Here is a 10987-nt window from a genome sequence, read left to right on the forward strand (position 1 = left end):
CGTCGCAAAAGACAAATTTAACGACGCTTATAAGCGTCGTTAAAGGTTTTAAGAGGAAAAAAAAAATACAAATATTATTTAAAAAAAAAATAATACAATACATTTCTGTACGAAATCATATCACACCTGTACAATACAATAAACATGTACAATCACCACATTCACATTCACACCTGTACAATCACCATCATTCACATCACCTGTACAATACAATAAACATGTACAATCACCACATTCACATTCACACATGTACAATCACCATCATTCACATCAAAAGCAAGCTGAAATAGAAAATTTAATCAAACCAAAAGACAATATTTTATATAAATAAAAATAAAGTACTAATCGTCCATTACAATCAAGAGTAATATAAATAAATATAAAAATATAACAAAAATAAAATAACATCAATCTGCAGGCGGATGGTCGTCGTTGTCTCCACGTGACGTGCCGCTATCTCGACAGGTGCCTGATATGCCAGGAGCCTACAAAAAATATATCAAAAGCATGATTTGCATATCTATAAATAAAATATATAAATCATTAAATTAATATAAAAATATATATTTAATATTATGTGTTTACCTGAGATGAACCATACATCTCTAATAAAGATGTAAGGCGATCAATCTGTCCCCTCATGGCCTGCATCTCGGCACGGCTCTGTCGCATCTCCTCCATCTCAGCGGCACGACTCTGTCTAATCTCCTGTATCTCTGCCTCGAGTCTGCGAACGCGTGAATCCTGAGCATCTGCTGCAGCATGCTGCGTATATCTACTAACCTCAGATAACTGAGTGGGGGTGACTCCTACTCCATAACCCCTCACTCGGCCGTAGCGCTCTGGTCCCATCAACTCTGTGAAGACCTCGGTCTCGATACGGCTCTGCTGCGTAGATGCTGCGGACTCGTCGTCACGCTCCGCAATGAGAGATGTAGCCCTCTCCTGTATTTTTTTTGAAAACAAGAGTTATACATTAATAGCTAACAAAATTAAATTTAAATCATTGCAAAAAATATAATATTAATAATACCGTACATATAAATCTCTCGACTCATCTCGAACAAAAGTACCATCCTGATGAGTATGAGTCATCCGGTAAAACTCCACTTGTCCGGGTTTCCTCCCATGCTCATCCTCCTACACAAATAATTTCAATTTTAAGCAAACAATTATGATAATTTAAAAAAATATATGAGTATCATGATACAGACATGGTCCACGATACATAATGATATTAATTATATAAATATTTGAACATAAAAATTAAAAGTTAATTATGAAAGTTTAAGGAACATACAAACTCCTGTCGGAGTCGTGCATAACTCTTCGATCCCGATGTATGAGGAACAGACTGAGCTGCTCGTGCAGCTCTACCAATAGCAGAATAAGTCTGTAAAATAAAGTAAAGAACTTGTTATATATACAATATATAATAAAAATCAATATTTTTATAAAATATTTAGAAAAAAAAGATAATAAACAGATAATATACCTGTGCCCTCTCGGAGAACCAATAATGAACCAACTCCATCCACTGATGAGGGGGTACATCAGGAGGACAATTCCTAGCAACCTCCTCCTCTGTCATACCCTGTCTCATATAGTCCTTCTTCAATTGCGCTCTATATTCTTTCCATTTGCGGTTGAGAGACTTCATTACAAAATCATGAGTGGATGGAGGGAGAACAAACTTGCTCTATAAAAAAAAAAAGTTAAATGAAATAAATTATATAAATGATTAATAATTAATATACAGTATGAACATCAATTCATTACCTCTATAACTCGGAGGAGCTCAACTTTGTACGTTGGAAGCATGTCATTCCATTTTGCATAGCCCAACGGACATAGCTGAGGCCTCCGAGCAACAGTCCCCAAAAATGAAGTCAATAAGCAGGCAGCTTTCTTAATTGGCTGACCTAGCTGATTGCACTCCACAACAATCCTCTCGCCCTCACGCATCTGCCACACATCTCGTACTACTGTGGGTCCACGTCTGGGGCGTACTCTCCCGGATCCATCTGCAAAAAATACATAAAAGTAACTATATCATAAATATACATAAAATGAAATAAAAAAAATTTACATGAAAGACAATATATACCCTGCACGTGTATCTCATCATCTGGCTGATGAACAGGAGGATCGTGCTGTGCTGATGATGAAGGACAGGGCTCAGAATGCTGTGCAGCTGAACTGGCCTCAGGCTGCTGTGCTGAAGAAGACGTACCGACCTCTGTCTGTGAAAACTGGAACTGCACACCAGCATATCGTCCCCTGCGACGCATGATGTCACCTAGCATTTATATAAATAAAAGGTAGAATCAGTTAATATATGGAGTAAAATAACACAATAATTAATGCAAAATATATACATCATAAATAATTATTACCAGTAACAATCAAGCAGTAGTGTTTTCTTCGAATTCTGTTCTAACCAACGTCGTCGTATCATTTAAATCATCAGCTGGCACAAAATTGTAGGGCATACATTGTGTATAAGTGTCATCGTCATCATCCTCCACTTGGTTTCCCATATCATATAAGTCTCTAGATTTTGTTTTGATGACAGTAAACCAATCTTTATCTTTTGCATCTTGTACATAAAATACTTGACGAGCTTGAGATGAAAAAATGAATGGGTCATCCTTCAATAACACACCAGTGTGTATCAACCTTGAAAAATTTACAAGTGTAAATCCATTTGCATCTTGTTTCAAACCCCTTAGTGAGTTTATGTCTATCCAATCACATCTAAACAGTACTACTTTAAATTTTCCATAATAATCCAACTCATAGATATCTTTAAGTGCACCATAATAGGATTTTTCATCCGCTTCCACCATAACACCGCTATTCTGTGTTTTTCTAAATTTCTCCCGTTCTCTAGTATGAAATTTAAAGCCATTAATTATGAAACCATTATATCTATTCACAATCTTGTTAGGTCCTCGAGCAAGAGCTATTAGTTCATCTGACTTATTTGTCTCCATCATCTTTGATACCTAACAAAAAATGATATGACGAAGTACAGTTGAGTTATCTGATATTAAATATGTATCAAAAATTAATATATCCAATAATTAAATATAAATCACACCTGATTCGAAAGCCACATAGGGAATAACTCGACCAACCATCGCTGTTCAATCCTTGCATTAGGACGAATGTTATGATTGGCTCGTCTCTGATAAATTAAAAATTCACTGCATAAAATATAAATATATCATTTAGAACATTATATCTAATATAAAATTTAAATTTTGATGTCATTCCTTAAATATACTAACCTGCGATGGTCAGATATTATGTCACTATGAAGTAACACATAACGATGTGCTTGTGCTAAGGATTTTTGATCAAGTACAATACCTTCACCTCTTCCCAAGAATTTTCCAGCAGTTAAGAACTTATACAGTTCTGCATTCTCCACAAAGTCATTATGCCGTTGAGGTCGACTAAAAATAGTCTCTACACCTTGAAGATATCTTGAACAAAATGTCAAACATTCATCCGCAATATATGCTTCAGCAATCGAGCCTTCGGGATAGGCTCTATTTCGCACATAATCTTTAAGACGCACAAGATACCTTCAAGAATTAAATATTTATTAAAATATCAGTATGCTGTTGTTTCTAATAAAATTATCAAAAGATTTAAGGTTTGTAATAATACCTCTCAATAGGATACATCCATCTATAATGTACCGGTCCACCAACTTTAACTTCTGAAGCTAGGTGAACGAGCAGATGTACCATAATAGTAAAAAATCCAGGAGGAAAAATCTTTTCCATCTGGCAAAGTGTAATTGCAATATCCGATTCTAACTGATCAAGTTCCCGAGGATCAATAACTTTGGAACATAATGCCTTAAAGAATGACGATAATCGAAGTACAATTGTAACAACTTGTTTCGGCAATGACGATCTTAAAGCTATTGGAAAAATATCTTGCATCAATATGTGACCATCATGACTTTTAAGATTTGAAAGTTTTCGATCCTTTAGATGCACACATCGTGAAATATTCGATGCATATCCATCGGGTACTTTGATACTTTTCAAAACTCCCAAAAAATTATCCTTTTCTCGAGCAGACATTGTGTAACATGCAGGAGGCACATAAATTCTATCATTAGCAAGTATTTTAGGATGAAGTTCCTGTCGGATACCCATTTCTTTTAAATCAAGACGTGCCTTCATGTTATCTTTGCTCTTTCCATCAAGGTTTAAAAATGTTCCAAGTAAATTATCGCAAACATTCTTCTCTATATGCATGACATCAAGATTGTGCCGAATAAGATTATGTTTCCAATAAGGTAAGTCAAAAAAGATACTTCGTTTTTTCCATAAATATTTACTTGGCTGTTGTGTAGATGCTATCTGTGTGTCTTCCTCATTTTCATCCTCGAAATAATTGTCTGGATCTTGAAACAACTGATCTGCATCTATAGTACTGATACTGACTTCCTCTGGTAACCCTTCGTGCACTGAGCGTTCAACATCATCCCTTCCTCTTTTTTTAGAGGACTTTGAGTGCTTACCATAGCTGTAATTCATGCCATCCATTTGTCTATGAACATCAGTTCCAGAAGGTGGAATAGGGGCACATCCCAATTCTATAGTACCATCAAACAAATCTTTCTGAAATCGAAACGGATGATTTGCTTCCAACCATCGACGATGTCCCATGTAACAAAATTTACCTCCATGTTTTAACCAAATTGAATGTGTTGAATCTCCACAACAAGGACATGCGACCCGTCCCTTTGTACTCCAGCCAGATAAATTGGCATATGCTGGAAAATCATTAATAGTCCATAACAATGCTGCCCGTAGTTTAAATGTTTGGCCGTTGGAAGCATCAAATGCATCAACACCCTCCCACAACTGTTTCAATTCCTCTATCAAAGGCTGTAGAAAAATATCAATATCATTGCCTGGACCCTTATCTCCTGGAATAACCATTGACAAGATAAGTGATGATTGTTTCATGCACATCCACGGTGGCAAATTGTAAGGTATCAAAACGACTGGCCAAGTGCTGTAGGTAGAACTCAGGGTCCGAAATAGATTGAAGCCATCAGAAGCTAAGCCAAACCTAACACTGCGAACATCAGAGGCAAAATCAGGATGTCTATCATCAAATGCTTTCCATTGAAGACTATCTGCTGGATGTCTCAACATTCCATCCTTTGTACGTCCTTCATGATGCCATCTCATTGATGAAGCTGTTTTTGATGATGCATAAATCCTTTTCAATCTAGGTATAAGAGGAAAGTAACGCAATACCTTGGCCGGTTTCTTTTTACTCCGCGTTGCATCCAATTCATTCAGTACATCATCTCGATCTTCTTTTTGTGTTATCCATCTTGAAGATCCACATACATTGCATGACTCTTGATTAGCGTTTTCACCCCGATATAACATACAATCTTTCGGACAACTATGAATCTTTTCGTATCCAAGATCCAATTCCTTTACTACTTTCTTGGCTTCATAATACGATGGTGGTAAACGAGTGCTTTCTGGAAATGCATCCTTTAATAACTTGAGCAGCATGGTAAAACTCTTTCCAGACCATCCATTCAAATATTTGATATGAAATAAATGAACAAGAAAAGAAATCTTAGAAAATTTTGTACAATCCGGATATAATTCTTCGTCTGCATCTTTCATTAAGGTGTGATAACGAGCTGTCTCATCATTAGATGTATGTATGGGCTCCTCAACATGCATACGTTCCGTATGCGTACATCCATCAAACATCCCAACTGTTTCTTGTATACTACTGGATTCTCCTAAATTTTGAACATCAAATCCAAAAGCATCTGTGATCAAACCCCTTATATCATCATCTCTTGCAGAATTGTCTTCTAGGCTAGTGGATCCGCAATGAGTCAGGGGTTGGTTACATGATGATGGCAACATAGATTCTCCATGAAAAATCCAGTCGGTATAACCTCTTAAAAAACCATTCCATACCAAATGTTCTTCAACATTTTGTGGATCTAAAGAAGAACTATTTACACATTTCCGACATGGACATAAAATCTTTCCATTCAAACTACTTTTCTCCATACCAAATTTAATGAAGTCATGAACTCCATCTAAATATTCTTTACTATTCCTTGGTTTATTTATCCAACTTTTGTCCATTGTAGGATAAAACTGACCGAACTAGCAATTTATCTAAAAATAAAAAAAAAATTATACAATCTATATTAATGCAATGAGTAAAAAATATCAGTCATTTCATAAAATCCAAAAAAATAACAACTACATAAAGTTTACATAGTAAATACTTGCTATCATCAACTAATAGGTAAAGAAGGTCCTATCCCATTCAGAAAATGTATTAATTCTATAGGTCAATTACAAAAATCAAATGATATGCAACAAGAGCCGAAAAAAATTTCGGCAGTATTTCTCCTTAGTTCTTCCGTATAGGAAGAACAAAAGGAAAATACCATCCGAAATTTTTTCCGAACCTCTCAGCATACCATTTGATTATTGTAATGACCTATAGAATTACTCACATTTTCCAAACTGTCCATACTGGACAATCAATTGATCAATGTACATAATTCTTTTATCCGTACAAAAATAAATAAATGTACGGATATAATAGAATATGTACATTAATCAAAAGACGGGTCTATGTTTCGATGCAATGTAATTTTTGAAAAATTAATTCATAATTAATTTGATTTAATACCTGATATTAACTTGGGGAGTAGTGGACAAAGAAACTTGGCCCAGCTTAATCCAGATGCTTAGTCTTCATCAGTCACGAAGATAAGGATAACGTAGGCCACACGATATCAGGGTCCAGCCACATAACGAGTGCCACATGTCAGATAAGCAATCGATCAGGATTCATGAAACTATGAAATTATCCATTCATCAACCATGTATCACAACCTTAATTAATTGTACTACATATTTTCGGGTGAACCTCGTAGAGAGATACTAAGAGGGTGTGGTTGTAAATTGATCTAGCTCTATATCATTTATTTTATGCTACACAGGTTTACCATATTTGATATTTGATAACTGGTTGTAAATTGATCATGTACAACCAGTTGTTAACCACCAAATCCAAAAGAGTATGACTTGCATAATTTGGAGCACAGACATACATGAAGTACAAGCCTACTCACTAAATTAAAATTTTCCTGTTACACATATTTGCATTATAATCCTTGCACAAGCACAGTAAAATAGAAACTTCAAAAGAACTATATATAAGCATGCCATTGATCAGAGGAAACAAACACAGAGAAGATTCTGGAAGACAGAGTGAGTGAAAAATAGATGCAGAAGCATAAGTAAGGGGGATTGGTAGCAAGAAGAGCAACATACTCACCGATCAAAGAGATTTTCAGGGTCCATCCTAAAATGTCAGGATAAATTTCACCACACTTCATAAACATTGCAGTAAAAAAACTTTCATTAATGAATTCAAGGTTTCATGTATTTAGAGCATGACATGATGACGGATGCTAAACAAGATTAAAGTATGATTTACAGCAGGAAGGTTGAAACAGGCCAAAATGAAATATAATAATACTATCATTGATCCAAAGAGACTAAATAACATCATCCACAGAAAGTAACATAATGACAAATAGATGAGTCATGCTCAAGTAATCACAAAATAATCAAAACACAACACTGCTAACATCATACTTGTTTCAAAATGAAAGAAAACATGGATTTAGGACGCCAGGTTTTGTGAAAGAAAACCATGCAGCACTAATAACGTCATATTATTTTTAACTAGAATATTATGAAGGTGTAACTCTAGAAGATCATAATATTAGCATTTGCATTTCGTTACAAAAGAAAAAAACTACGAAATACAGATAACTCCAAAAGTTCATTATTTGTTTTCCTTATATTAGGCAGTGTATCCTTTCATCTTTCGTTCTACATTAGCGCTATATAGGCATTAAATAGCAATGCGTATCACAACATCATGGTAGCACATCTCCAGTAAATTAGAATCATAAGATTTGGTATAAAATTATCCCATCTCCCTCTCTTGCATTAGATGAAAATGAACCCAAATAAAGGGTTTTGGAATCCTTTTATGACCCATTGCCGGCCCAAACTAGTCAGCAACTACCAGATCAAACTTTCTATATAAGCCGATACGGGCAACATGAACCATACTGCAGAATACACACCTACTTGAAATGGAAGATGAGTCACATGCACATCGCACATGCACAAGGCAGACATGGACATGCACAGAGAGAAACCAATTGATGGACAACTTGCACCATCAAATTTCAACAGAGAAGAACTCTCTCACTTTCCTAGACCTAGGCGTATCAAAACCAGTCATGTGAAGATCTCCTCACACTCCCTAAAACCTAGCATCCACAGCAAAGAATTCTAGACCAAATTCGGAGCTCCAAAGAGAAGAACTCGCAATGTAAATCCTCTGTCCGTCTTTCTAAATATAAAGAACCCTAATTTCGAGCTTCCAAGCTCCACAATATCAACTAATTAAGAAGAAATACTAAAGAACAGGGGAATTATACCAGAATCCACGGATATCTCATCACCTTGAGGATTCGATTTGCGGATTTCTCGGATTCTGGGGTTTCCAGGCGGTGGATCCGATGCTGGAGCTGGATCGACCGGAGACCGCGTCGATGTTCGATGACGGAGAGGATTTCCGCTCTGAGAAATGGTAAACACATATTAGATGCGATTACCGGTCATGACACAGGGAAGGAGGGAGGGGGAGAGAGAGAGAGACCGAACCTTTGGGCCGAAATTGAATCGGTCGAACACGAATCAGTCTGCGCCAAACAAAATCCAAGCAAAAGTGCACGGCAATCGAAGGGAATCGTGATGGGAAGATGGCCGCCGGGAGGGGGGAGGGGAGGAGGGCCGGTGGGGTGGCTGCTTCCAGCGGACGGTGTACGGCTTCGACAGCGCGGGTGCGGCGTCGACGGACGCGGCAGCAGAGGGGAGCGGCAAACGGCGGTGAGCCGTGGACGGCGGATGCGCGTGGACGGCGGGCGCGGTGCCGGCGGCGGAGATGAGACGGGTCGGCGGAAGAAATTAAGGATGGAAAGGGCGGCGGTAGATGGATTAGGGCACGGGGGAAGAAGGGTATTAAACGAACCTAACGACGCTTTTTAGCGTCGTAAATTACTGTACAAAAGCGTCGGCATTTGCTTTATTTGACGACGCTTTTGCTAAAAGCGTCGGAGTTGAACGCCGGTTGAACGCCGACGCTTTTAAGCGTCGTTAAACGACGACGCTTTTAAAAAGCGTCGGCAGGTCTGCGCAACTTGCCGACGCTTTCCAAAAGCGTCGGCAAAAAACTGTCGCTACAGGCCCTTTTCGTTGTAGTGTAGCTACGCTCCTTTCCCATCTCATCTTTAGCATATACCTGACCGTCTCCAAGTACCCCACCAGTCACCTGAACGTGGTATGAAGCAAGAGTAATCACAATGATAGCAGCATAATCCACCCAAGAAAGCAAGAAGGTTAAAATTGATATGAGGAAAAATGGATACTCTTAGTCATCCATAGCCGACCCCAAAGCACAATGAAGGACATGAAGAGCAACATATTTTATCATAACAAAATTGAACAAATGATGTTAACAAACAGCTAATAAAGTCTTACAAGTATCAAACACTTGAACCAAAAGAGAGGACAATAACATCAGCAAATCCCCGTCATATAAAGAAACAGAAATGTCAAAGAAAGCATACTAAGGAACAACAAAAGTTTCCATATTCATTCCCACAACCTGCAACATAAAGGACTTCAACGGCCTATCATAAGAATGTTGAAAGAATAATATTAAGGAAAAAGTCTCCCTATTAATCTGTATCGCAACTCAACACACAAGGTAGTAGCTGAGGAACAAAATTACCCATACATTATGACCCAAAGCACATCATAAAAAGAAGGAAGAGCACTAAACGACATGTTAAGAAACAATAAAGGCTGCCTATGTTCTTAGGTGGAGGATCCTCCACAAGCCAACTTCTAGTAAATTCCTACAATTTTGATACATAACACATTTGACAATTCAAAAAAAAAAAAAAAAATCCAGGTAAGATTTTTTTCCTCTGAACAAAAAACAATAGACTCTCTTCAAGAAGTTGGATGCAGCCAAATATTGCAGAATCCAAAATCATATACCCAATTATAAGAATTTCTTAAAATTAAGATTGTAAAGGATATTTGCAATCAGAAGTCGGATAAGTAAACAAGGAGAACAAACAAAAACAATGGGCCAAAGACATCTGTTTGACCCAAACAACAAAAAGAAACCCATGGTAAAACATGAACGTACTGGATGAAGCTGTACAAAAACATAGTTTCCTATAACATCATAACCAGCTGGGTAAACAGAGTCAAACCCAAAAAACGGAAGAGAGCAAACATGAAGTAGTAGAACAAGCCAACCAAGCACATGAAGATCCGTTTGTGTAAGCACACTGTAGTCCAGAAGGCGAAGAACTTGTGAAGCTTTATAGATTAATGCAGCAATTGCTATGTTGATGGAGAAGACTTGATAAAATAGTAATTTCAGAGATATGCAACTGAGAAGAAACCTTATACTGTAGTGATGGAACAGCAAAGAAGGAGCGGTGAACAGAATCGTTAGTAATGCAGAGAGATTATTGATTGCTAAGCCAAGCCCAGCAGCAATGCTCTGAGTTGAGGTCTGCAACAGATGTGAGAAGAACAGTATGTAAAGGTAACAGATCTTGGTAATGGTTCTCGAAGTTGAATGTTGCTGATAGTGAAGCAGTATTGATAATGGAAACAAAAGTAAGGCTGGATTTAGACATGGTGTATGTAAAAATTTGAATATAGAAGAATAATTTTGAAAAAAATATTGTGGAAATTTTTTCTTACAAAATATGGTGAGGAGATCATTTATATTTATAATTAAAAATATATAAGAGATTGATAATCGTAATAATACAAAGATAGAAAGA

General features: G+C 37.1%; 2 protein-coding genes across 2 annotated transcripts; both read right to left on the reverse strand.

Annotated features, from left to right (window-relative positions):
* Positions 1-353: 353 nt before the first annotated feature.
* LOC140854160 (uncharacterized) lies at positions 354-9064 on the reverse strand. Its single transcript, XM_073249677.1, has 10 exons — positions 8781-9064; positions 8579-8696; positions 6721-6783; positions 2108-2299; positions 1780-2024; positions 1496-1699; positions 1301-1393; positions 1039-1140; positions 586-945; positions 354-485 (listed from the first exon to the last, which is right to left on the reverse strand). The coding sequence occupies exons 4-10, from the start codon at positions 2289-2291 to the stop codon at positions 408-410; spliced, it is 1266 nt and encodes a 421-aa protein (XP_073105778.1). The 5' UTR covers positions 2292-2299; positions 6721-6783; positions 8579-8696; positions 8781-9064; the 3' UTR covers positions 354-407.
* Positions 3061-6138, reverse strand: LOC140854159 (uncharacterized). The gene is made up of 3 exons (XM_073249676.1): positions 3679-6138; positions 3294-3593; positions 3061-3209 (listed from the first exon to the last, which is right to left on the reverse strand). Exons 1-3 carry the CDS (start codon positions 6081-6083, stop codon positions 3098-3100), a joined length of 2817 nt encoding a protein of 938 aa, XP_073105777.1. The 5' UTR covers positions 6084-6138; the 3' UTR covers positions 3061-3097.
* Positions 9065-10987: the final 1923 nt, after the last annotated feature.

The sequence above is a fragment of the Elaeis guineensis genome, chromosome 15 (assembly GCF_000442705.2).
Source record: "Elaeis guineensis isolate ETL-2024a chromosome 15, EG11, whole genome shotgun sequence".
Taxonomy (NCBI): Eukaryota; Viridiplantae; Streptophyta; class Magnoliopsida; order Arecales; family Arecaceae; genus Elaeis; species Elaeis guineensis.

Coding starts and splice junctions, on each gene's coding strand:
- LOC140854160 (XM_073249677.1), bottom strand. CDS start 2,291: ATGCGTCGCAGGGGACGATATGCTGGTGTGCAGTTCCAGTTTTCACAG. Junction 1,394..1,495: donor GGTTCTCCGAGAGGGCACAG/GTATATTATCTG, acceptor TTTATTTTACAG/ACTTATTCTGCTATTGGTAG. Junction 946..1,038: donor ATGAGTCGAGAGATTTATAT/GTACGGTATTAT, acceptor AAAAAAATACAG/GAGAGGGCTACATCTCTCAT.
- LOC140854159 (XM_073249676.1), bottom strand. CDS start 6,083: ATGGAGAAAAGTAGTTTGAATGGAAAGATTTTATGTCCATGTCGGAAA. Junction 3,594..3,678: donor TGGATGTATCCTATTGAGAG/GTATTATTACAA, acceptor TAATTCTTGAAG/GTATCTTGTGCGTCTTAAAG. Junction 3,210..3,293: donor ATAATATCTGACCATCGCAG/GTTAGTATATTT, acceptor TATTTTATGCAG/TGAATTTTTAATTTATCAGA.